The sequence below is a fragment of the Staurois parvus genome, unplaced genomic scaffold (genome assembly GCF_062004578.1).
Source record: "Staurois parvus isolate SC_StPar_1 unplaced genomic scaffold, SC_StPar_1.0 ptg000549l, whole genome shotgun sequence".
Classification (NCBI taxonomy): domain Eukaryota; kingdom Metazoa; phylum Chordata; class Amphibia; order Anura; family Ranidae; genus Staurois; species Staurois parvus.
In genome coordinates this window covers 1667420-1695201 of record NW_028318345.1, presented here as the reverse complement: position 1 = coordinate 1695201, position 27782 = coordinate 1667420, and the positions used below count along the sequence as shown (strand labels likewise).

Below are 27782 nucleotides of genomic sequence, written 5' to 3'. Positions count from 1 at the left end.
TCAAAAATTAAGTCCTGGTGGATCATTTCAGGCTGGCCCCTTTTGTATGTATAGATATGTAAAACATTAAAAATAAGTGCCTATACTGGTTAAAATCCACTGTCTCACCCTGCTCTGTACATGCTCAGTTGCTCTCTATTTTTTGGCACTGTGCTGAATTTGTGGAGGCTGATTCCGACAGCCTAAAGACTTACTGCTACACAGGGGCTCTGATATTCAACAACATTGCAGCCTCCAGCGAGAAGAAACAGAAACAATGCTGGAGGCAATTTACAGAGCACACTAATTGTGGTAGCAAAATTATTAATGTGGAATGCATGTTCCTTGCTGAAGAACATTATTTTGTATCAAGTTGTTATGGGTAAAGTTCCAATTTAATCACCTAAGTAAATTTTGCAAAAAAATACAGTTGTCATGTAAATTGTTTTATATAAGAACTGCAGAACTCACCTACCCCAGAAGTGTGGTCTCCCTTTGGTCCAGTGTAAGATGTTGGTGTTTCTCCTCGTTTTCTGTGCCAAATACCCCTTCTTTGCCATTCCTGTTGAAATCCACAATCATCTCTTTCAAAGTTACATCTTCCAGGCAGTGGAGGCATCTTATCTGCAATATGTCAATGCAAACATAGTCAAGAATAAAGAGAGCCCCTTACCATGTTAACAAATAAAACAAACATTCTTGAATCAATGACTAATATATAATCAAAAAGGCAATACAAAATATCCTATAGCTTAGAAATAACAGAAATAATAATCTTTCGCTAGGTGCTGCCTAGAATTGGGTGAGAGGGTAGCTGACCCACACATCATCAGAGTCAGTTACATTTCAGACTGTGTTCATTCAAGATCCTCAGGTTCTTGGAGACATTCTTCTGTATAAGCCTTTATTGTGTGATCAATACACCAGTGGCCTTTATTGATACAGTCTGTAAAGTATATCAAACTCCCGGATCCACCCTTTTAAAGTGACTTTGCCCACAGCTTTGTACCTCAAAGCACTTAGGCCTACAGCTTAGCATCCTAAAGTGACTTTAGTCTACAACTTTGTGTCTTAAAGTGACCTCAGTCTGCAACCTCTCATCTTTTAAAGTAAACTTTGCTCACAACTTCATTGCTTAAAATGAACTGCACCTACAGTCCTGACTTGAGAAAGAGAACTACCCTACTCACTGTACCTCCTCAAGTTACAGCACCCTGCATTGCACGCCAATGGAAAGGGCCCCAGCTAAGCCAGCAGAAGAACCCATTTCTCAGACAGTGTCATATCCAGAGTTATCCTATTAGAAATACTGGTTAGTAGGAAATCTACCAGATTTTCATGCTTAAACTTAAGACTCTTCTAACTGAGAGCCCAAAAAGTGAGCTAGCCAATTGATTCCTTGTTCATCCCTACATTTCTCACTTAGGGAGAAATCTCCCAGTCTGAAGGCTATTCTTTATGCTCTTGGTCCTGATGAACATAGGTGGCCATGCTGTAAAGGGTACCTTTCAGCATTGTATCGACACTGTGTCAATACACTTTATTTACTGCTCAATCCTAGAATTGTTGCCATTAATACAGCCTGGTCATTTGTTCTACCATAATCGGTGTGTATCTTTTTTGAGATACTACCAGGAGCTTCCTTGGTCAAGGTATTCTGGTGGTCTCCAGCTCCACTCCTAATGACAAATCTACTAATGGCTCCTGTGGAGGTAGTGCTACACAATATTAAAGTGGTAATAAACCCTTATGTAGAACTAGCCCCGCAGTAGCCGCTTCTGTGTTCTTCTGCCTCAAATCTGAGAACAACCTCAAACACTAACACATTAGATTAAACAAATGGATACTGCACTGCTATTGAGAGTAACAATATAGATAACCTGCACACAACTAAGGTTCAGTATCAAAAAGAAAACATCAGACTGGTTAGTGGTAAATTGATCCAATATAATGTCACAGGTTGTAGTAAATAGCAGTATGCACATAAATAAGTAAATGATTAGATCAATCACAAGATCAGCAATAAATAACTGCATACATTAATATGTGGCTAATTTTATTTTTGTTATCTTCTTTTCTAAACTTATCAGGAAGTACAAGAGTAAAAATGTCCATTTGTTTTCAACCTGCTACAAATATCGTTACTCTGTGTATTAATATTACAGTACAGTTGTTTTTTTACCTGCTACTTGGCAGTTTCCAATGCTCACTGTTACGTCATCAAGTGCTGCAAGACCACAATCCCAAAAACTTTTACACCAACTTACAAACACTACCTAAAAAAAAAACAAAAAAAACAGTGCACATAACTGTGATTACTATGACATAACTGTGCATGTGAGATTTTGGTTTTGATTTTATTTCTTGATCATTTTTGTTTTAAGTAGATTAAAATATGTGCTAATGTAAAAATGAATACATTTCAAAGTTAATTTCAAAGTTAAACTCTGTTTATATTAACCACTCCTAAAATTAAAACAGCTTTATCAAAATATTCTCAAGTTTAACCACTTGCCTACAGGGCACTTATACCCCCTTCCTGCCCAGGCCAATTTTCAGCTTTCAGCGCTGTCGCACTTTGAATGACAATATAATATATAAATATACTTTTTTTGAGACAGATAAAGCATTCTTTTGGTTGTATTTAATCACCTCTGGGTTTTTTATTCTTTGCTAAACAAACCAAAACAACTGAAAATTTTGAAAACAATAATGTTTTTTTCTTAGTTTTTGTTATAAAATTTTGTAAATAAGTGATTTTTCTCCTTCACTGATGTGCGCTAATGAGGCTGCAGTGATGGGTACTGATAGGCAGCACTGATGGGCACTGATGAGGAGGCACTGGTAGGTGGCACTGATGGGCATTGACAGGAATCACTGATGGGCACTGAAAGGGTAGCACTCATACATGGCACTGATAGGTGGCACTGATAGGTGGCACTGACGGGCAATGATAGGCAGCACTGACTGGCACTGATAGGTGGCACTGATTGAAAGCACTGATAGGTGGCACTGACTGGCATTGATAGGTGGCACTGACTAGCACTGACAGGTGACACTGAAAGGCAGCTCAGATGGGCACTCATATGTGGCATTGATGTGCACTGGTAGGCACTGATATGTGGCATTGATGAGGCACTGATGGGCACTGGCAGGTGGCATTGATGAGCACTGACAGCTGGCATTGATGGGCACTGACAGGTGGCACTGCTGGGGCTACACTGATCATCAGTGCCCTGATGATCAGAGTAGATGTCCCCTCTGAGGAATGCCGATTACCGGCTCTCCTCTCCTCACGAGCTGTGAGGTTATCGGCATTTCCCTATTTACATACGATCAGCTGTGATTGGACACAGCTGGTCACATGACTGAGCCAACATCTTCGGCTCTTTCCGTTGATCAGTGATCCGCTATGTCCGAGGGACACAGCACACCACCGATCGCCCCGCTGTGCGCTCCTGGAGCCGCGCACATGCAGTTAGAGTGGGAGGACATCATATGACGTCTTCCCAGAACGAGACAACCACCTTGTGCCCGTCATTTCCTTATATCGCGCGGGAGGCAGTTAAAGGAGAACTCTTTTGTAAAATAGAATAATATAGCATATAAAATTGCTACACAAGCCAACTTGTAATTTAATATTGCTACAAATCCCCATTCCATTTCAATCTGAAGTTGCTGCCATTTTCTGTTTAGGATATTCAATGTAATATGGCAAACAGGATGATTTCTTTACAGCGCCAAAACCTGGATGGGTTATGTACGCCAGAAATGTAGTTTCTGCTCTGTAATTGGCTCGCTGATTTTCTCAGATGTCTGCACTAAGATACAAGTAACATTTAAAGCATCATCTGCAAAACAAAATTTTTTTTGGAAATATACTCCCTGAGGGCTAACTACACCTTAAGGGATGGATACTTGATACATTTTTTATTTTTCTCAACAAAAGTGGAATTACACTTTAAAACACTGGCAACCTGTTCACATATTTGAAACAAAATCAATTGCAGCCAATCTTTCCTCCCTAAAGTTAGCCATAAACCAGTCAAAATTTGACTGGTTCAGTAGTGGTTGGCTGAATAAGGTTTAGCAATTAGAGGTTGCAGCCACTGATCAGTGTATTCTGACAGTTCAGGTACTGACAGGGTGCTGCTGTTAGAACATAAAGTCCTGGGGAAAAGCTGCAACAGTAAAGAGACTACTACTGCTTTCCAAAAGAGCCAACTATTTCAGTTCTTAAAAGCATAATTTGATAGTTTGGGGTAGTTTTGTTTAGGTTTATACTGTATTAAGGTGATGTTTTATATATTAGTTTTACTGGTTTTATACAATTTTTATTTTACAAACATTTAATGCAGGGTGCACTCATTACACAGCATCATTGGTTTTCTAAAGAGTGAGTACAACAGAAGTTGCTTCACACAGAGTCATCTGAAAAAGGGTGAAAGAAGGGGGACAGATCACTGCTCTGGCTCATTCACATATACATGTAAATTTCAGCTTTTGCTATTGAGCTCTGTAAACAAAATACATTTTTCAGCAGCCACGTTAAGGTTAAATCATTATCAGAACCTAGAGTTCCACCTACTGGATGCATAAATTAAAAATATTTACCCAAAATAATGTTTTGCTACGTGGCATCTACAGTGCCATTTGCATGCGAAAGGTTTATTTTGTGAATAGAGAATTCTGCCTGCATTTAATCACTATGTCATAGCTGACACTCTGATTGGTTCTCAATCATTAATGGGACTAGAGCTGTCAGTGACAACTGTGTCTGTCACCAAGCAGTCTTGAAAAGTGTCAGCTGCTTCCTGTCAGACCCAGCTGTCACTGTGCCCTTTGGCATTAAGGCAAAGCCATACATTAAAGCGCGGATCATTGTTTCTTTGCAAACTTTAGGCAAGAATGGCTTTAACCAGGTAATGTTTCTGGTATTTTTAGAAAATACCTAGTGCTAGTGATATTTAGGAAACAGCTAGTGCAATATATGAGAAAATGCTCATTTAACCACTATGTACACATTCTGTACCTGGCAAGTCATGGGCTTATTTATGCTAATTTCAGCTTGTTGCCAAACTCCTTTAGGTGACTCCTGAACAGACCAAATTTTTTCTTGAACCACATGGTTTTCTTCAAAGATGTACACAGCCAAGGAGTCACTCATCTTAGAAAATCCATAGAGTGTGTAGAAAAATCTTAGACAATACTGCATGTTTCCTGGCAAAGAAGGGCCATAAAGACGTCCCAAATAACCAGACTGAGAAGTAAATCTTGTATTAGCCAGCACGAAATAACCTGTAAAATGCACACTCAGTAAACACATCTAATAATGATTAATTCAATAAATAATAGATATAATGCACTGAACACAGTGTACAATGATATTTTGACAGAATCTCAAAATAACTGATTGCAGTTCAAAACAGTATCACAAGCATTTTACAATTGGATTAACAGGGTCATTGGGGTGAATTCACCAAAGGATTCTGCATGCGATTTGATAGTCACGTCACCCATTTTTCATAAATATCGTATGAGATAATAAAAGTGTCAATTCATCAAAGTACAACATCGAATGTGAGGTAAATACCACAGAAAAAAAAAAGATAAATCGTAAAAGCTAAATTCACTAAAGAACACACACATTTGTTATGTGTCACCTGCCAGTAAGCAGGTTTTAGTAATGTACAAAATAACAATGAGGGGAACGCTGCATTGGCCAGTAAATTAAAAGTAAACAATGTATCAGTGTGGAAATGTTCTGTCCTGAGTTTATGAAGGAAAATAAATTGTAACATTTCACCAGAGGGAGATCGTTCTATGATTGAGAGCACACTAAAATGTTTTCACGGTTTACAATACAATACAGTATGTCTTTGTGCATTTATTTACAGAACTATCTTCTCTGGTGCTCTTCTGATGTAGTGTGAGCATGTAAAAAAAATTTATGAAAAAACAACGCTAACAATAACGCTAAATTTAAGTGATAAATATTGCAAAACATAAATATTTAACACATTCTGTAAAAAATAAGTTTTTTAGTGGATTGACTGCTTTTGAGATAAATAACGCATGAGTTATTTTAAGTTTAAAAATTCATGCAGTATTCATCTCTTAATGAATTGACCCCATTTTACTAAAAACTAAGATTGTATTTGGTAGAATTGCCACCTGTATCTCATAGAGAAGATGTTAAAATCTCTGCCTGGGTTCTTAATTATACTGCGTATCATATATATAATGCAAGATGCCTGTTGAAAATTTCCATTTACTATACATTATGGAAAATTTTGTAAAAACAGACTCTTCCAATTGGAGAACAGGAAGCATGAGCAAAGTCCCCAACAGATAGAGGTTGCAAGTAGATTTACAGTAGACCAGGGGTGGACTGACAAGTCATGGGGCCCCCGGGCAATAGGAGATCATGGGGCCCTGGTGTCCTTGCCCAAACTCAAAAAATCCTATGAAGAAAAGGTACCAGGGGCATCTCATGGTGCCTCCTACTGACCCCGGGCCCTTGGGCAGTGCCCAAGTTTCCAAATGGTCAGTCCGCCCCTGCAGTAGACTGTTTTTGCCAGTTACTTAAATGTTAGTTGTGGTCTGTCTCTTTAGGACCCAAGAAGCTAAGCTGTTTATTATTTAAAAAAAGTAAATTGGCTACTGATAATCTAAATGGTTTGTAAATGTGTTACTGTCATTGAATTGAATTATGGTTTTAGTTGACCTATCTGCTGATCCAGCAATGACTGGTCATTCAGAATCATTGGTAATTTGTTTTAATATGGAACACCAAACACACACCTAAATACATGTTTCTTCATCATCACTGAGGGACACTGAAAATCAGAAGTGTCCAAGGGTGTTGGAGGCTTTTTTTTCAGAATAAAGAAAAAATTCCAATTCTTTAGCCTTCTAACTGCACAGTATTTTTCCTTGTAGACTTCAATCAAGTTTCTTTCCACTATAGTTGTGTCCTTTTTCTCAGGACATACAAATGGGGTTATCTAGCACCTCTGATAAATGTGGTCCCTAACTATGGTAACAGTTGCTGAAACAAATTACTTAAAGGTGTTTGTTTTTGGGGTGTTTTTTTGCTGGCTAGCTTGAAAATGTGCCAGGGGCAGCTTTTTAAATGTTTGTATGGAATGTGGCTTTATTAGGAAACATGTAAAAAAAACCATTAATAAAAAAAATAAAAATAAAAAACTGTACTTTCACTAAAAAGTTTATATTTTTACTTTTCATAATAGACGCTAGAAAAAAATCCAATACAGTTGGTTACCGCTACTGAAATAATTTTGTGTATTGGGTGCTGCTTGAGCTCAATGCACTTGTCTCCAAAAAGTACCTTCTAGTGGTGGCCATCAAAGCAAAGATGCATGCAAACACAGAGCAGTTCCAGCATTACTTGCAAAGCTCTCATAAAGTTATTGAGAGGTTATGCATACAAATAACACAGCACAATACAAAAGGCAAAAAGGAGAAATAATTGTCTTAGTTTCAAGTTCTGCCTGACTGCATGCTAGTACAAGCAAATGGGAAATCTTTAGGATCAAAACATAATGAAACAGCTAACATTTATTTTGTCTGGATCTATATTTCTGGCACATAAAGTGGTGGTCACTTGGCAAAATTCACCTCAGAGTTGAGTAATCCTTTAACAGACAAGTGCAGTTTAAGTGCATAGCACCCACCTCTGGTTTAGGCACAGCTCAAACTCTATTCATGTAAATGGAAAGCCTATATACAGCTTACAAAGCTGTTTAAAGGCGTTTCCCATTTAGGTGAATGGCATTTAGGCCACACTTGTGTCAGGGGCCAATTTCAGGAATGAGAACTTTTTAAAGAGTTGCTATGTAGTGCTGAGCAAGCCATCCTGGAGCTTAATTTTAGGTAAACCTGTACTAAATGTTGGGAGACTTATTATTAAGTATTACATACAATGGATTTTGTTCTAATACCCAAACATATCACAGGTTTCTGTAGTGTAGTTGCCTTCCCATAATTTTGCCATGGGACCCAATAATTTATGCCTCTTGACATATTATTATAGTATTTTCAATTTTGTATCCATATAAAGCATTTAGGAACAGCGTTCATTGGCTTCTGTTCACCTCACAACTGCTTTCCTCCCCAGTCAAGCCTATAGGAAGGAAAGCATATAGCAAGTCAATTGCACCTGCAATGAATTCTGAATGGTCTGAGAAGCATCTCAAACCAACATCAAAATCAAACTGCATTTACCCATTAAAGCCCATTAACACTGGCCCTTGTAGTTGTGCAGAAGTGGAAACAATGTCACAAACAAATAGGAATGAAAAGACGGTCATCACAATAAAGCCCAATGAATGGATCACTTTACTCGCTGAACGTGCTTTTCATAATGTACCCAGGCCGGTTGTATGGTCTCCCATTCTGTAGATATTGGGCTTCACTTTCACTCTACTCCATCCATCTTTATTATCTAGGTGGAACGTGCAAAGATCATTCTCAAAATCACATCCAGCTTCATGTGCATTGAATACAGTGTCTGAAAAAAAAACAAAAAAAACACCTTAGACATGGTATGAAGGAAAGAATTATAGATCTGGAACAGGTGGTCACCATCTATGTTAACAGAATAAGACAGGAGAGAAAATGGTTGAGGTCAGCACTTATTTTGGCATTGCACGTGTTTCTGATATGTAATGTTCATACAATGGAGAGCACATTGTTCTTCATGCTGTAAAACAAAAAAGCATAACATCAAAGGAGAGCTGAGTGCAATATGTATCCGGGAATCATTTAATAAATCTTTACCCAGCATGAGTAAGAAAAAAGAATACCTAAGAGATTATGCATTTATTTCTAAAATGACATCATTGTAGTTTCCAGCTCAGCAATATTCCTTCTCCCTGATATTATTGCCACATAGGTTTTAACCATAGCATGCCTCATACAAACAGGTTTAGGTAAGAAGATAAAGCAGTATGCTGAGTGGTTAAGCCCAAAGCAACTAATTTGAATTGTATTTGTAGCAGAACTGACTACAATAAATTTAAATGTAGATACAGTAGGTGACTGCAGTCAGCTTATCCCAGCTTTGCCCTGGCCTATTAACCCTGCAAATTGTAAAGAAGAGGTAATAACCATCTTGTATGTTTATATGTGTCAATAATGATGAAGGATAGTTTTATGTAACTGAAAAAAATAGATAAAAAAGTTTAAATTAGCCATATATTGGCCATGCTTGTGAGAACACAGGATGAGCACTGAACATCAAACATCACCATTACCAAATCATATTTTCCTTGGTATGAATATTAAAGTGTATCTAAATCCAATGTAAAAAATGTAATATCTTGCAGGTTACCTATCCTTAACTACTTCCCGCCCGGCCTATAGTAATATGATGGCCGAGCGAACCTCTCGTTTCTCCAGGAGGGCGTCATATGACGTCCTTCCCAGATTGCGCCATGCGTGCTCTGGCAGGGCCGCGCTGTTTCAAAATCTGTCACGGGCTGTGTACCTCAGACACGGCCGATGACAGATCTGTGTACCGACCTCATTGCCAGTACCATGCAGGGGCGGACTGACAAGTCATGGGGCCCCTGGACAATAGGGGATCATGGGGCCCCTGTGTCCTTGCCCAAACTCAAAAAAGCCTATGAAAAATGTACCAGGGGCATCTCATGGGGCCCCCTACTGATCCCGGGCCCTCGGGCAGTGCCCTAGTTTCCAAATGGTCAGTCCTCCCCTGGTATCATGTGACCTGCTATGACCAATCACAGCAGGTCACATGACAGTTATATACAATGGATGGCTTCCTTTCATGCCATCCATTGTATACAAGTGTGTCTAGCTGTGAATGGTCACAGTGATCACATGCACAGGCTGGGCCAATCACAGCCCATCTGTGTCATGTGATTAGCTGTGGCCAATCACAGCTAATCGCAACAAAAAAACCCGAATGAATCGATTTCATTCAGTTAAATGCTTGTTTATAGCAAAGAAATTCTTTGCTATCCGCAATCAAATTGTGTAAGAATAAAATACTGATCACTTCCCCAAAGTAGTACAATGTTACTATGGTAACATTATACTACTTTGGTCATAGTGTAATGTGAAAATAAAAATCTTAAAAAAAGAGAAAAATTTTTTATAAACAATAAACAAATTAAAAAAAATAAAAAAAATGATCAATTTATTTTTTTGCATACTATCACCAGTCAATGTCCCTGATCTCCACCACACCAGTTATATGATGATGCTGTATAGCACAGGTATGTATGTAAAAAATAAAATTATGAAATTGTGTTAATTTTTAAAACATTATGACAAAAAAATTACAACTTCAAAAAAACTCGCCATGCCTCTTATGAAATACGTTGGACTGTCTACTTTGCAAAAAGGGGTCATTTGGGAGATATCTGTATTGTTCTGACATTTTTAGGCCTCAAGAAATTAGATTGGCTGTCAGTACTTCAGGATTGATTAATTTCCAGATATATACCATAGTTTGCGAACTCTAACTTTCCTACAAACTAAATAATAAATACTGATTTGGGTTATTTTCACCAAAGACATGCAGCAGAATACATCTTGGCCTAAATTTATGAAGAACAATTATTTATTTGCAAACTTTTATAACAGAAAAAAAGAAACATGTTTTTTTTTTTCAAAATTTATTGTTAATTTAGCAAAAAATAAAAACCCCAGTAGTGATTAAATACCACCAAAAGAAAGCTCTAGTTGTGTGAAGAAAATTATAAAAATGTATTTTGGGTACAGTGTTGCATGACCGTGCAATTGTCATTCAAAGTGTGAGAGCGCTGAAACCTGAAAATTGGCCTGGGCAGGAATGGGGTAATAGTGCCCGGTATTGAAGTGGTTAAATGTGATGGCCAAATTCATTTTTTTCCAGGCTTTCTTCCTAAATGTTCATCTCTTGATCCTGCCAGAAATACTCTTCCTGTTCTGGTGTAACAGTGCCCACAATGATCTTTAAAGTGGGACTTCACTCTCTCAATCCACATTGACTATTTATAATCCTTATATTACCATTAGTAAATAGAAAAGTATATTATATTTACTTGTTTAACTTTTTTTACATTTCTTCAGTTACTTCCTGGTTTCAAGGCCTAGGCAAATGATGTCATACATCCCAGGATTCTTCGGGAGGGGAGTAGGGGTTTTCTCAGCTAAGCACACCCTCCTGCCTGAGCAAAGGGAAGATGGATTCCAGGAAGTAAATGCTACATGAATCATCTGCCCTTACTTCAGATGGCTGCGGCCAGAAATGCTAGTGAGGTGTTTTTAAAGTGATTTCTCAGCACAATAAAGCATGGTGACATGGATGGATGGGTGAGTATGCTTTGAATATTAAAAATGAATTACATAGGTTTTGAATTTGTGGTGCTCAGATGCAGTGTAGTTCCACTTGAATGTACTTATGGAAGTGCAGCATTGTTGCCCTAGGACAAGAAGTGTCTTTTGACAACAAAAAACCTCCTCCTTTTATTCTCTAGACATGTGTGATTTGTTTCAATACATATCAAAATTGGGACAAATTTGCATGATCACAATAGTAATGAATTTTATCTAATCCAAAATAAACTATAACAAAACAACAAATTCATTTTTAATAATTTGTTTCATTCGGATAACATGATGCGATAGTTAAGGCCTTTTATTAACGTTTGAAGCATCCGAAATATTGACATAATGAATGATCCAAATTGATTGATTCATTTTTTATTTTTAGTAAGCGTAGCGTGAATATTCCAATAAGATTCTTTTTGTATTAGGTTTGAACTTGAGAGACCATTCATTTAATTTGTGTGCCTGGCCCAAGAAACAGTCCTTTGGGAATGGGAAAACAAATTCAACTTAATAACAATAATGAATGAATATGTATTCATTCATTATGTTAAAACGAATATAGCCAATCTTCCAAAATAACAAAAGAATAATAGAACTTCCAAAAATTCAAATCGATTTGGATCAATGCATATATACTCCCCTGCAATGATGAATTGTTCTGAAAATAAATCATTCTAACAATGATTATGACAGAGCAAAATTATTTACTTAATGAATGAAACTAAAATGAAACAAATGTGTTCAAGGATATGTTCTGTGGTTCACCAAGAACCCTAGGAACAATGAAGTGATAACAGTCAGCAGAGACAGGGAGCACAGGATTTCTGACAGAATCAACAGATTTTTTTGCAATTATCAAACAATATAACAAAACACTTTCAATTGTATATTTATGAGATCAAAGGGAGCAAATAAAATAAGTTATTTGATAGAATTTACATACATTTTAGGATGCTGATCCCCAGCTCTGTTATTTCACCTAAGCCATGCTTTCAGGCTACACATGGACACTATGGGCATTTTGCATCATCAGAGTCTGCAGGTAGTTTATTGCCCAGCAGAACTTGTTTGCAGATAAATTTAGGTTCAGTAAGGCACACTCATTATGCCTCATTATTTCACAGGATGTAGCCTCCATATATAATGAGAAATATTTCTTCACCTATGTAAATATATAATTACATACTATACACAAACACAGGTTTTTTAAAGCTCAGTAAATTTGGATGGATCAGCAGATTCTAACATCCAGCTTTCGGATAACCAGCATTTGATCATAGTTTTCAGCCAATGACCGAAGCTCTGATCTGTGTATTCTGATGGGAAAGGGGGAGGAGCCCCCACTGCCAGAATACAAACAGTGCAGTCGGAGAGATCATTGCATCCACATCATTTGTGTTGATGCAGGGATCTATGAGCTTTTTTTTTTTTTTTTAACCCACTTGTTGAACATAAAAAAAACCAATGTAGATATACCCTGCTTTAGTATTAACACACCCTGGTAAGCTTATTTATATTATGCTGTTCACATTTACTGTACATGCAAATCTTATATAGTAAAAAGACTGCAATTGTTGTCAAGACTGAACTGTTAACTTGGATGCAGTATGCTCAGTAATAAAGTGCATCTCCTGTCCTTTTTCCATTGGCCTGGTTCACACTGGATCCAACTCTGAAATCGTGTGACTTCACTTCAAGGTGCACGATTTCAAAGTCAGATGGTAGTGCAACTTCGGTGCAAATTCATAGACATGCGGCAGCAGAGTGGCTAAATGGTTAGCACTTCTGCCTGGCAGTACTAGGGTTGTTAGCACCACCTGCCTGGAGTTTGCATGTTCTCCCTGTGCCTGCATGGGTTTCCTCCAAGTACTCCAGTTCCCTCCCACACTCCAAAGACATGCTGGTAGGTTAATTGGTTCCTGTCTAAATTGGCCCGTGTACGTGTATGTATGAGTGGTAGTGAGGGACCTTAAATTGTACACCCCTTGAGGGTTAGGGACTGATATGAATGTACTATATATATATATATATATATATATATATATATATATATATGTGTGTAAAGCACTGCATAAAATTGATGGCACTATATAAGTACCTGAAATAAATAAACAGATATCTGTACAACTTCATGCACAGATGTCTATGCAAGTCTCACCCCAAATCAGCAAAAGTAGTGCAGGAACTATTTTTCCAAGCGGTGCGATGAAGTTTGAGTTGCACTGATTAGAAAGATTCCATTGCCGATCATTGGCTGCGATTTGTCATGCAATGTGAACGTTCAAATTACATCAGTGTGAACCATGGCTCAGACATTTTTAATTAATTGGATGCTAATAAGTATGTAATGTTGAGCCATAATTATAGTCAGAAGACCTTTCAGCTTGTCATCTCTGATGTCAATCACAAAGCACAGGGTACTTTTTCAGTGACATTGTGGCATACAGGAGTACAATATCTATGGAGATATGCTGTTTAACTACACAACCATAGGCATACCTCATCCAGAATCTGCTTTTATAACATTTTATTTACACAAAGCTTAGTAGAGAATCAATGACAAATTCAACAGTGCTCTGTTAATTTACATGGTCTCTTAGCAGATAAAGGATGATAGTTAATAAAACTCCAATAAAGCAAATAGGATATGTTCTCAGCCGTACCAAGCTGTTATGGAAAAAAGAAACATTAATGGATCCGGCTGTCACCATTACCAAACAATGAGATCAGCTGCTTTACAAGCCAAATGTACAAGTACTTGCCAAAATCTAATAGACACAAATGCGAAATAGCTTTATAGATGCAGTAAGAGAGCCTCTCAAATAATTCTATATATAGTAATAACAAACAGCTAAATGCCCAGTTATAACTGGTAACAATGGGAAATATACTTTCTATTTCTGAATCTGGATAACATTTGTCCAACACTTACTAAACTTACAGCCCCGCTGCCAACATTTTTTTGTTTTGGTTTGAGTAGGGATGGGAATCCAATCTAATCCTCCATCCATTCCTTTTGGTGAGATTTCACTTTACTTCCTGTCCTGGTGACCACTCAGGAATTGAGGAGGGTTTCCCAATGGAGATATAGAGAGCAAAAAAAGCCTGATAGATTTCACCATTCCCAAATTTACTTTAAAAGCTGCTTTATTTTATCTGTTCTCTATTTCAAGAGATTTTGCTAATTTCCTGATTCAATAATCAAATAGAAAGTGAGGCCAAATTTACGCATGGGTTGCGTAAAAATCAAAAAAGGTTCAAATCCTTCCCTATCCTTTCCAAAAGAAAAATAAAAAAAGTGCTATCTGATTAACAATACAGTAAATATGATGGTACTGCAGAGTTTTTTTTAACCATTTGAGTTCCAGGTGCTGTTTTAAAATGGCACAGGGTCAGTGGCTGTTTGGCCTAGCGCCATTTTAAATTGGCACATTGAGTCAACAGTTCTCAAGTTCTGATGGTTTCTAGTGATGGATCCTCTGTATGCCAGTGACAGACTGAGTCTAGCACTAAGCACAACAGCTGAAACAGAAAGCTCCCAGGCTTCCGATCCTTTTACGGTTCACTCGGTAGGAGTAAGCTGTAGAAGGGAATGTAGGCACATCGCCTCCGCAATGTGTTTATATCAGGAGTTTAGTGACATCATGGTACCTTCCTGACAGTGAAAAGCCTCAAGCAGAACTGTTGCAGTTTTCATCAGTATTTCCCTGCAGGCTTATTGCAGCCAGCAATAGATCACTAATAAAAGTGGTCTGTTGCTGCACAGCTGCATGGAGGGTCTGGATATGGTCACCTCTGACCAGATCCAGAACCCTCATTAACATGGAATTCCTGTCTAATGTTATGTCCCCCCTTTCCCTTCCTAAAACCTATGCTGCCTAAGCTGTGTAAGAAAGATGTGTTCACTTACCTATTTTCAGCCTTCTCTGGTCCAGCCAAGTGATCCCCTGTATCAGTGAATGACAGCTGCAGGGGAGAGGGTGCTTGAGCAATGTGGAGAATTCCAGGGAGTGGTGACATCACCCATAGGATCCCATGTCTTAGTTGTCGACTCGCCCTCCTCTCATCTGCAGCAGCAGCCACTGACTGACACAGGGGAGCCAGAGCTGCAGAACATGTGACTGGACCAGAGCAGGCTTAAAAAGATATATATATACACAGGTGAAACTCAAAAATTAGAATATCGTGCAAAAGTTAATTTATTTCAGTAATGCAACTTAAAAGGTGAAACTAATATATGAGATAGATTCATTACATGCAAAGCAAGATAGTTCAAGCCATGATTTGTCATAATTGTGATGATTATGGCTTACAGCTCATGAAAACCCCAAATCCACAATCTCAGAAAATTAGAATATTACATGCAATCAATAAAACAAGGATTGTACATAGAACAGTATCAGACCTATGAAAAGTATAAGCATGCATATGTACTCAGTACTTGGTTTGGGCCCCTTTTGCAGCAATTACCGCCTCAATGTGGCGTGGCATGGAAGCTATCAGCCTGTGGCACTGCTGAGGTGTTATGGAAGACCAGGATGCTTCAATAGCGGCCTTCAGCTCTTCTGCATTGTTCGGTCTCATGTCTCTCATCTTTCTCTTGGCAATGCCCCATAGATTCTCTATGGGGTTCAGGTCAGGCGAGTTTGCTGGCCAATCAAGCACAGTAATCCTACGGTCATTGAATCAGGTTTTGGTGCTTTTGGCAGTGTGGACAGGTGCCAAGTCCTGCTGGAAAATAAAGACAGCATCCCCATAAAGCTTGTCGGCGGAAGGAAACAGGAAGTACTTCAAAATCTCCTGGTAGACTGCTGTGTTGACCCTGGACTTAATGAAGCACAGTGGACCAACACCAGCAGATGACATGGCCCCCGAAATCAACACAGACTGTGGAAACTTCACACTGGACTTCAAGCATCTTGCAGGGTGTGCCTCTCCATTCTTCCTCAATACTCTGGGTCCTTGGTTTCCAAATGAGATGCAAAAGTTGCTCTAATCAGAAAAGAGGACTTTGGACCACTGAGCAACAGACCAGGTCTGTTTTTCTTTAGCCCAGCTAAGATGCTACTGACGTTGTTTGTTGTTCAGGAGCGGCTTGACAAGAGGAATACGGCATTTGAAGCCCATGTCTAGGATCCGTCTGTGTGTGGTGGCTCTTGATGCACTGACTCCAGCCTCAGTCCACTCCTTGTGAAAGTCCCCAACACTTTTGAATGGCCTTTTCCTGACAATCTTCTCCAGGCTGCGGTCATCCGTGCTGCTTGTGCACCTTTTTCTTCCACACTTTTCCCTTCCACATAACTTTCTATTAATGTGCTTTGATACAGCACTTTGGGAACATCCAACTTCTCAGCAGTCTTTCCCATGATTGTGATTCCTACTGAACCAGACTGAGAGACCATTTAAAGGCTCAGGAACCCTTTGCAGGTGTTATGGCTTAATTAACTGATTAGAGTGGGACACTTTGAGCCTAGAATATTGCACCTTTTCACAATATTCTAATTTTCTGAGATTGTGGATTTGGGGTTTTCATGAGCTGTAAGCCATAATCATCACAATTATGACAAATCACGGTTTGAACTATCTTGCTTTGCATGTAATGAGTCTATCTCATATATAAGTTTCACCTTTTAAGTTGCATTACTGAAATAAATGAACTTTTGCACGATATTCTAATTTTTTTAGTTTCACCTGTGTGTATATATATATATATATATATATATATATATATTTATATATATTTATATATACATACACAAACACATACAGTGTGTACGTGTGTGTGTGTATATATATATATATATATATATATATATATATATATATATTCAGTCTTGAGGTCACAACAATGATGCCCAATGATCTGGTTGACATTAACATTTACTACGCAAGCATCAAAAGCTCACAAAGTGAACACAATGGGTTTTATTTATTGAATCTGGAGAATGTAAAATCAGGCTTACGTCTACATAGCAACCAATTAGCTTCTAACCTCAGCTTTGTTCACTTAAGCTTTGGCAATAAAACCTGGAAGCTGATTGATTTCTATGCAGAAGTGAGCCTGAGTTTGCACTATCCAACTTTAGTAAATAAACCCCAATGTCATTGATATTTTTAGTAATCACAAACCTATAAAAAAAAGTCACCATTGTACTAATTTTTGTCCTCATCAACCCCCTCAATCAAAACAATTTAGACAGTAGCTTTTTTTCCTGCTTGAGTCTTAGTATTCACATGCCCTCTGTTCTCAGCTGCATAGAGAGCTGGGGAAGGAGAAACAGCAGGACACTAGTCTTCCCAGTGAATGACTGTGAATGGGGGAGTGTCAGGACAAGTCTGATGTTTGGACGAGTTCCCAGCACAGCTAGGGAACTGACCACTCTGTGGTCTCACTGGAATTGATTTGCTAAAACTGGAGAGTGCAAAATCTGATGTAGCTCTGAATAGAAACCAATCAGCTTCCAGTTTTTTTGTCCAAGCCTAATTCAACAAGCTGAAGTTAGAAGCTGATTGGATACCATGAACAGCTGCGCTCGCCAGTTTTGGTAAATCAACCCTGCTGTGCTCTTTGCCTAGTACTCTCATGCAAGCCTCACTGGTGTCCCAGTTTAGTGCCCTTGTGTCCCTGATTACTGCCCATAGAATTCAATAATAAACAAAACAGCCAGCCCTATAACCTGTCCCAAGTGCACACAATCTAATTTCCATACACCATACCAATGTCCTAATCACCGCCATAACAGCATCCTGATTACCACCATACCCCATTCCAATGCCCTAATCACCACCATATGCCATACCAGCACCCTGATCACTGCCATACCCCAAACCAGCATCCTGATCACCACCATACCCCATATCAGTGTCCTGTTCATCATCATACTCCATATCAGTTTTTGAATCACCGCCATACTTCATACTAGCATCCTAATCACCATCATACCCCATACCAGCCTTCTGATCACCATCATACCCCGTACCAGCTTCCTGATCACCCCATACCCCTTACCAGTGTCCTGATCACTGCCATACCAGCATCCCAATTACCGCCATACCTCATGCTAACATCCTGATCACCGCCATAACCCATACCAGCTTCCTGATCACTGCCATACACCATACTAGCATCCAGCATTTTAGGGTCTCAAATGATCAATTTTCAAATATATATCCCATAGTTTGTAGACTCTATAGCTTTCACACAGACTAAATAATATACACGATTTTGGGTTATTTTTACTCCACAAATGTAGCAGAATACAATTTAGCCTAAATTTATTAATTAAATATTATTTATTTGCAAAGTTTTATAACAAAAACAAAGCAAAACATGATTTTTTTTTTTCAAAATCTTCACTATTTCAGCTTTATGTCTTTTGGAATGAATGGCTAAAGCACAAGAATGTGTATATACTTTATTTTTGTGTGTATGCAGAGAACCATGATCCCGAAATCTCTTTTTGGGAATGTACTGCCACCACATTGTGCAATGCATGAGCAAATGGGGTGAGCTAACAGGTATTTAAAACTTTTGGATCTGTCAATAAACACTATTCAAAAGACCACATAAGCTCATGGGAAACATATTTAATAACATGCATCATAAAAGCCTGTTACTGCATGGCCCAGAAGTGTGAAAGGGCCCATCAGAGTCCTGATGCAATGGCTCACAGTCATGTGACTGGCTGCATTAGCAGATATTTTAAAATAGGTTTGAAAAGGGAGTTTAACAATTTATGTAAAAAAATAAGCATAATGAAAATATTTATACCTTGTTCACCATTACAGAATTCTGAGGAAAATGAAATATCATCTACAGCAACATAGCCTGCTTGGATGCCATTAAATGCAACTTCAAATACAACCTGAAGTGAAAGGAACGAGATAAAAAAAAGATAATATTTTTAAACGCTGTCAGTAAATCATTTTTGTTTAATCTGAATGCAAATATAAATTACAAATTAATCATTGTGGGGAACAAAAAAAACTAATATTACACAGGTAGGGAAGCATTTAATATAAAAACATAATTATTATTTTTACCCATCTTTATTATAAGTTGTTCTGCATTCAAAAGAATGAAGCAGAACCTCTGACAGACTGAATGAATTAAAGAATATGTAAACCCAATATTTCATATTCCTGATATACACTCACCAGCCACTTTTATAGGTACACCTCGTCCAGGTTGGACCCTTTTTTGCCGTCAGAACTGCCTTAATTCTTCATGGCATAGATTCAACAAGGTGTTGGAAACATTCCTCAGAGATTTTGGTCCATATTGGCATGATAGCTGAAGATTTGTCGGCTTCACATCTGTGATACAAATCTCTCGTTCCACCACTTCCCAAAGGTGCTCTATTGAATTGAGATTTGGTGACTGCGGAGGCCATTGGAGTACAGTGAACTCATTGTCATGTTCAAGAAACCAGTTTGAGATTATTTGAGCTTTGTTACATTGTGCATTATCCTGCTGGAAGTAGCCATCAGAAGATGGGTACACTGTTGTTATAAAGGGATGGACATGGTCAGCAACAATACTCACGTAGGCTGTGGAGTTGAAACGATGCTCAACTGGTATTAAAGGGCCCAAAGTGCGCCAAGAAAATATCCCCCACACCATTACACCACCACCACCAGCCTGAACAGTTGAGACCTGAACCATCTTACAAGGCAGGATGGATCCATGCTTTCATGTTGTTTATGCCAAATTCTGGCCCTACCATCTGAATGTAGTAGCTGAAATCCAGACTTATCAGGCCAGATAACATTTTTTCGAATCTTCTGTTATCCAGTTTTAGCGATCCTGTGTGAATTGTAGCCTCCGTCTCCTGTCCTTAGCTGACAGGAGTGGCACCCGGTGTGGTTTTCTGCTGTTGTAGCACATCTGCTTCAAGGTTCGACATGTTGTGCGTTCATAGATGGTGTTCTTTAAACCTTGGTTGTAACAAGCGGTTATTTGAGTTACTCTTGCCTGTCTATCATCTCAAACTAGTCTGCCCATTTTCCTCTGACCTCTGACATCATCAAGGCATTTTCGTCCACACTACTGCCACTCATTGGATATTTTCTCTTGTTTGGACCAATCTCTGTAAACCCTAGAGATGGTTGTACATGAAAATCCCAGTAGATCAGCAATTTTTTAAATACTCAGACCAGCCCGTCTGGCACCAACAATCATGTCACGTTCAAAGTCACTTAAATCCCCTTTCTTCCCCATTCTGATGCTCGGTTTGAATTTCAGCAAGTCATCTTCACCATGTCTAGATACCTAAATGCATTGAGTTTATGCCATATGATTGGCTGATTAGCAATTTCTAAGTAATTGAACAGGTGTACCTAATAAAGAGGCTGGTGAGTGTATGTATGTACCTGCTGTACCACATACTTGTATGAAAAAGTATCTTGTTCTTTTTGTATTGCTTCCTTTGTCTGAAATCCCTGGGGTGCCTGCTAGTCCCTCTACTTTCGTATTAAAAACTGACCACACTAGGCAGGAGAGCACAGCATGGCTAGTTCTCTATCTATGTTGGTATCTCAGTGTGCTCTCCTCCAATGATCAGCTTTGTCCTGACCCCCCCCCCCCCACACACACACACACACACTCCCGTTTCTCCCCCCCCCCCCCCCCCACAGCTTTTATGCAGCTGAGAACAGAGGCAATAAAAAAAAGAGGGAAAGGTATTTATATTGTTTTTTATATCTTTACACAAATGCTTTTCCTTTCATTTCTAATTTAAACTGAATGGGTTGTTTTACAAGGTGAGGGTGTACAGATGCCTTCACTTTCGTTGGCAATAATTTGGCTTTTGTTATCCTTCTAGGACTAAATGGGACTGTGTACCTTATTAGAAGATGTGCCTTTGTACCATCTTCTCTGGCTTGTACTCACTGGACATCTGCTCATAATGTACTGTGATGATGAAGCAATTGCTGGAGGAAGCTTTTGGCATATAGGCTCTGCAGTAGGTTGAATGCACAGCCCACCTCCTGTCTGCCAAGAGCTCGATGATCTCTTCATTCAGGTGCAAAGTCCCAATTTTTTGTTCAGACTGCAATGTCAATATCAACTTCAGTGACAGAACTTAAAGTGAAGTTATCCTTTAAAATCAAAGAGGCTCATGCATACAAATTAGAAGAAGGAAGCACGTCCATGGAAATCAACTACAGTATACAACACCAGTTGCAAGACTTCAAGAACTTAACATGTACTGTCTGGAGGAAAGAAGGGAAAGGGGAGACATGACTGAAACTTTTAAATACATCAAGGGGGTGAATAAGGTTCAGGAGGGCAGTATTTTCAACCCGAAACCAAAATCATGAACACGGGGACATGACCTTAAACTAACTGGAGGAGAATTCAAAACTAATCTCTTTCAGTACTATTTTACTGAAAGAGTAGTTGATGCTTGGAATAAACTTCCAGCAGAGGTAGCGAGCCAGTCAACAGTAAATAGCTTCAAACATGCTTGGGACAAGCATAGACCTATACTCAAACAAGAAAGTTAACAGAAATAAAAAAAAAAGCAGGCAGACTCGATGGACCACTCAGTCTTTTTCTGCTGTCACTTTTCTAGGTTTCTATTTTCTTTTGTCTAGTAGAAAGTTCTCATTTGCTTGATTGGTAATCTACCAATTGTGGGGCAGAAATTGCCATGATAGAAATGAAGAAGCAGTACTGGTAAAACAGTGTACAATATCTATTAACCAGCATATCATATCTGCATAGTATTTTTCTGAAAACATTAATTTCACCTTTCCTACATTAAACTGCTGAAGCAAAACGATTTAAATAATATCGATGCATAACACCAGCCTTACCTCTACTGGGAATAATGCATTTAGGTTAACCTCTGCCAGGTTCCATTCCCCTTGCCGTACATCATTCATTTTCCAGATTTCCTCATAGCTGCCATGCAAGTCTCTAGTGTAGACCATAAAAACATTGCTGCTTGCACGCTGAATTCGATAATAAAAAGAAAGACAGCCAGATATAGAAGTTACAATTAAAGGGGAGACCAACTGGGCTACTTCTTGGAACTGCTTGGCATAAACGGAGTCAACATACATATAGTGACCTATGATTAAAAAGAAGACATAGTTAAATACAGGACTCTAAAACATTTACAATATGTTAATAACATAGCAACGTTTGATAAAGGTGGTACAAATCTCAAGTGTAAGCTCCCTCAAACAACAGGCTATCTGCTATTCTGATGGATGGCATATTACACTAGAGGGCTCATTATCCAAAGCAATATTTTGGGTCATTGGCATAAATGCTATTTGCTGTCAGATGTCTGCCAACATGCAGTTGTGAAGGAACGCTTGTGAGCCCTTAGGAATTATCTGGATTTCTGCATGAATTCCTCTTAAAATTTGTTTTGATATGCATCTAGGTCATAATAGCAAAGATGGACTTATTTATCAGAAAACACACATTTCACTTTGCCTTTCTTCTACTGAACAAATGGATTAACCATCTCATGACCAGAGGTCATCAATACCTAGATGCCCAGATCAAATTTAGCCATCAGTAAGCTTTGGTTGCCAATAACTTACTTAAAAAAAGGCTTTTATTTATTACAATCTGTTAAAGTGTCATTAAAACCACATCAATAAAAGCTAACAGTGTATGCTGTTGTAGCACTACCCTCGTAATGGCCACTGCGTTTGATTGGGTCCCCCTAAACTTTGCACGGCCAGGCAACACGCATTCTTCCACACTTGTATTTTCATAGTCAGTAAAACAGTTCTTGAACTGTTTTTTTTTGTTGTTTTTATTAAGGGGTTAACAGCTTGGATGGGGTATATGGGATTCCCAAGGAACTGTCGAACTTGAGGATGAACATCTTAGCAATTATGTACAAAAAAAGTGGACTGGCAAAAATAAAGCACTGTCCCTTTTTGGTGTACCTCCTCAGACCCCTGGATGAATCTTCCTCTTCACCCAGCTTTGCTGAGGATCCCTGAGCAAGGAGGTGTCAAGAGCTTGCAGTTAAGCAGTCCCAGGTGAAGACTAGTTGGGTATTGCACTTGACCGCCCTCTGCCCTTATCCGGCCTATTGGGTGTAGGAGTACTCACACTGTCCTTGCCTGCTAGCGTGGTGGGTTGATAGCTACCTTCAGGCCTTATGCTGGGCTGGCTGCTTCCCTGCTAACAGGTTGTCTTCCCTAGGAGACCCTGAGGCAGTAGAGATCCTCCCATACAGCCTGTAGATAGGCTCCTATCCCTGGGGGCCCCTCCCAGGCTCCACATTCTAGCCTTCTCTCAATCCATCGTCCCAAACTCCCCTCTCTCCCTAGGCTCTGTCATATTTGAGAGTTGCCCTGGTCACCATGCCCAGCCTCCTGCCAGGGGATTTGCCAAGATCCATCAAACATGCAGATCTGGGCCTCCTTTCCTCCCACTCCCCTGTTCCAGAAAGTTCTCTAGTTTCTGGAAAGGTGGGAGGGCTCCAGAAACCCTGACCTGTAGAACCTCCCAGCCTGTACTGAGATGAACTCCTGCTTCACTCCCAGGCTTAGTCATCCCAGGCTGCTACTCAGCTTCTACCTAAAAAAGAAAACAACAAAACATATCTAGGTAACCTGGATGGTGTTACACTGTATTACATGCTGTTTATACTCACTCAGTCACTATGGAATTTGTTTTCTGCAAAAAACCTGGTTGATCCTAATTAAAAAATCACCGCTCTCCCAGTCCAGTCTGTGTTGTTACTATGTCTTTGACTAAGCCCTGATTTGCGGGGCGAAACATGTCAAAGGGTGTGGCTTGTGGAGTGGGGTAAGACTGAGGCTATCTCACACATATTAACAATACGGACTAGACTGGGAGAACAGCTATTTTTCTACATATAGTGTACTACACAGTACTGGATGGTGATAGTTCATGCTGGCATCCTATTTCTGAGTGCCAATGGGACAATAAACATCTTCCCTTTTTGCTTAGAGCAACACTACAAGTATAAGCTGGTTGATCCTGCTGCTCTAGATCCCCCCCACCTGTCCATGTTCCCACTGCAGTTGTTGGATTTTGTAGAGCAGTGTTGGCGTAGAGTATTTTCTCCCTATTATATCTGAGCAGCCCATGTGACTATTGAGTCACACAGGTGGGCATATACACAGTGGTAAATGACAGCCCACTCCCTCCGTCCTCCTCCATGCTCACCAACCAGCTAAACAAAATGGGAGTGGGATATTACATGTTGATTGATTGAGGTTTCACCTCCCTGTTATTCTAAGACACAGGCTGCAGGGGTATGACACAGCCTGTGACTGACAGAAATCCATCCACACCGTGTTATTGTCAAAAAATAATAAATATTTAATTTCACATATACGATATATATATTTGTTAGACAATTTAAAACACTTTATTGATATTAATTGTTTATTTTTTACTCTGTATCCCAAAGGCTGTTTTTTTATTTTGAACATGTGACCAGCAGCAGAGGACTAGAAGCTCCTCCTACCACTGTTTCCCTGCAGACAGGCTGGGAACGAGCTGGGTCATGTGACAGCTGTATATCGATTAGGAAATCTATCCTCATACAGAAAGATAAGGGATAGTGTAAATTAAACAGTTTGTGCTTAGTATCACTTTAACAATTGCCCTTCTCTGAAGTATTCTTATTATAGTCTGACAAATGGATCACAAAAAGTGAAAACAAAATAATTAATAAGGTATTATATTAAAAAGTATTATATTTTAAATACTGTATTGTCCATTGAAAAATGTATTTCTCTGGGTACACCAAATGCACAAAGAAAGCAATACACTAGCTGTTGTCACTGTTATTGACAGCTGCTAACAAACACAGCTGACGCAGTGAAAACAGTTTCATAAACCACACTTTTTGGTTCTTGATGAGTGGAGATCTGGATTTATCAGGTGTCACAGCTAGAAGCACACAGCATTACATGCTCCTAGCTGCAAGGCAGAAGGTAGATTAAAGTGGTTGTAAACTTCTGCCAAAAAATATGAACAAATCATATCCCTTTATAGTGTGTATTTGTCTCAATCCAGGATACTAAGTGTCATTTCTGTTTGCTGCCTCATTCCTCTGCTATCTGTATGAGTCACTTCTGACATGTTTTCCTGAGAGATAAAAAGGTGATGGGGAGAGAGCTTCAGCACACAGCCTGTGATTGACACCCTCAATTATGTTCCTGTGTGCTGTGTGAAGGGGTGTGTGTCCCTTTCCTCCAATCAGCTCCCACTGAGCTCTGCAGAGTATAACTTCAGCCCCCGGCCCCCTGCTTTTTGAAAGTTTAGACAAGATGTAAAAATTCTACGCTTTGAAAGACTGTAGTGAAGAAAGGCTGTAGATAAACTGGTACAACTCATCTAGGAAGATTTGTCTCACTCTTTGTATTACCTGAGGCCAGTCATTTCACTGGGTATATGTAAGGGTTTACAAGCACTTGGCACAAGGCATCATGTTAATCACTTTACAAACGCGCTATAGCCGAATGAAGGCTACAACGTGATTGTTCAGTTCTGGGAGAGCGTCATATGATGTCCTCCCAGAACACGCTCCCAGCAGCATGCACCCGGCACTGGCAGTGATTGCTGTGTCCTATGGACACAGCTGATCACATGACAAGGTAAAAGGCCTTTTACCACATGATCAGCTGTGTCCAATGACACAGCAGATCACAAAGTAAATACAGTTGCCGATAACTGGCAAATGATACAGCAGATTTGCACTGATAATCAGGGCACTGATGATCAGTGCCGTGATCATCAGTGCCACCTATCAATGCCCATCAGTGCCACCCACCAGTGCCCCACAGTGCCACCCATCAGTGCCACCCATCAGTGCTGCCCATTAGTGTAGCCCAGCGGTTTTGCCCATCAGTGGCCATCAGTGCCACCAGTCAGTGCCACCAGTCAGTGCCCATAAGTGCCGCCTATTAGTGCCCATCAGTGGCGCCTTTCAGTGCCCATCATTGCTGCATATCAGTGCACCATCATCAGTGCCTCCTCATCAATGCCCACCAGTGATCAGTGCCACATCATCAACGCAGCCTATCAGTGCTGCCTAGCAGTGCCCATCAGTGCTGCTATCAGTGCAGCCTCATCAACGCACATCAGTGAAGGAGAAAAATTATCTATTTGCTAAATTTTATAATAGAAACAAAAGAAAAACTTTTTTTTTAATTTGTTTGCTCTTTTTTTTTGTTTATAGTGCAAAAAATAAAAACCCCAGTGGTGATTAAATACCACCAAAAAAGCTCTATTTGGGTGAAAAAAAGTATAAACATTTCATATGGGTACAATGTTGCATGACCGCGCAATTGTCATTCAAACTGCAACAGCGCTGAAAGCTGAAAATTGGCCTGGGCACGAAGGGGGTAAAAGTGCCCAGTAGGCAAGTGGTTAAGGAATGTAAATCTACAGACTGCAGGAAGGAAGGAGTTAAACTATCAAGGCAATTGAAAAGAACACATAAACCCACTTATTCATTTCTTTTTAGCTGTTGTTCAGATTTTGGCAGTGGTTACACTTTATCTAGGACCATTCCTGTGTGCCGAACTGTTTTGGTTTTGTATATTTATGGATGTCTTGTTCAAACAGCATTGCAAGACTGAGGTTCGGACTTGGCCAAGCTTACAACTGTAATTACATAGCACGTTATAGAAATGTACCATATTTGTTAAACTGATGGAAAAATAGTTATATTCAAGAGAAAGAACAGCTGCATATCTATTTCCTGCATGGAGACACTAGTAACATGAAAATGACTAAGTTCTAAAATACAGATGTAACTGATTTTACTTATATTGGTGAGCCAAGACATGTGCAGTCCATCCCATCAGTGAATGCAAGCTGTCTAGCTAGCAGGTTCAGTCTTATGTTGAAAGTTTATTTTAAAAAAAACATCAGGTCAAGTATACATTTACCAAACAGAAAATTGTTAAATCAATAGTATACTAGCAAACGTGTACCCATTCCTGAGCTGGTACATTTGTAGAATGGATCAGATTGTCAGAGAAGAGTGTAGTGTGCAGGTGGTGGTGGACAGAGGCAGCAGAGGGCACTTGTAGAGGAATGGAGCTGATGATTGTCAGAGCAGAGTGTAGTGCACAGGTAGTAGAGTGGTGGGGGACAGATGCAACATAAGGGACAAAAAGTAATGTTTCAGCTGCTTTGCTGTTAATGAAATTAACAACAGATGCACTAGATGGGCAACACTGAGATGATCCCCAAAACAGGAATGGTTTTACAGGTGGAGGCCACTGATTTGTTTTTCCCTACTCATCTTTTCTGACTGTGTTTCACTAGTTTTTCATTTGGTTAGGGTCAGTGTCACTACTGGTAGCATGAGGCGATATCTGGACTCTACAGAGGTTGCACAGGCAGTCCAACTCCTCCAGGATGGCACATCAATACGTGCCATTGCCAGAAGGTTGGCTGTGTCTCCCAGCACAGT

The 27782-nt window shown here is 39.4% G+C and overlaps 1 protein-coding gene across 1 annotated transcript in view; it reads right to left on the bottom strand.

The window, feature by feature from the left end:
* Positions 1-27782, bottom strand: part of MAMDC2 (MAM domain containing 2) — a 138388-nt gene that overhangs the window by 10790 nt on the left and 99816 nt on the right. Inside the window, exons 6-11 of the mRNA XM_089691059.1 lie at positions 22165-22421; positions 19115-19208; positions 8372-8512; positions 5012-5277; positions 2162-2255; positions 451-603 (exon numbers count right to left, since the gene is read on the bottom strand). Of these exons, the coding sequence (XP_089547185.1) occupies positions 451-603; positions 2162-2255; positions 5012-5277; positions 8372-8512; positions 19115-19208; positions 22165-22421 (1005 nt within the window). The remainder of the gene's footprint in view (positions 1-450; positions 604-2161; positions 2256-5011; positions 5278-8371; positions 8513-19114; positions 19209-22164; positions 22422-27782) is intronic.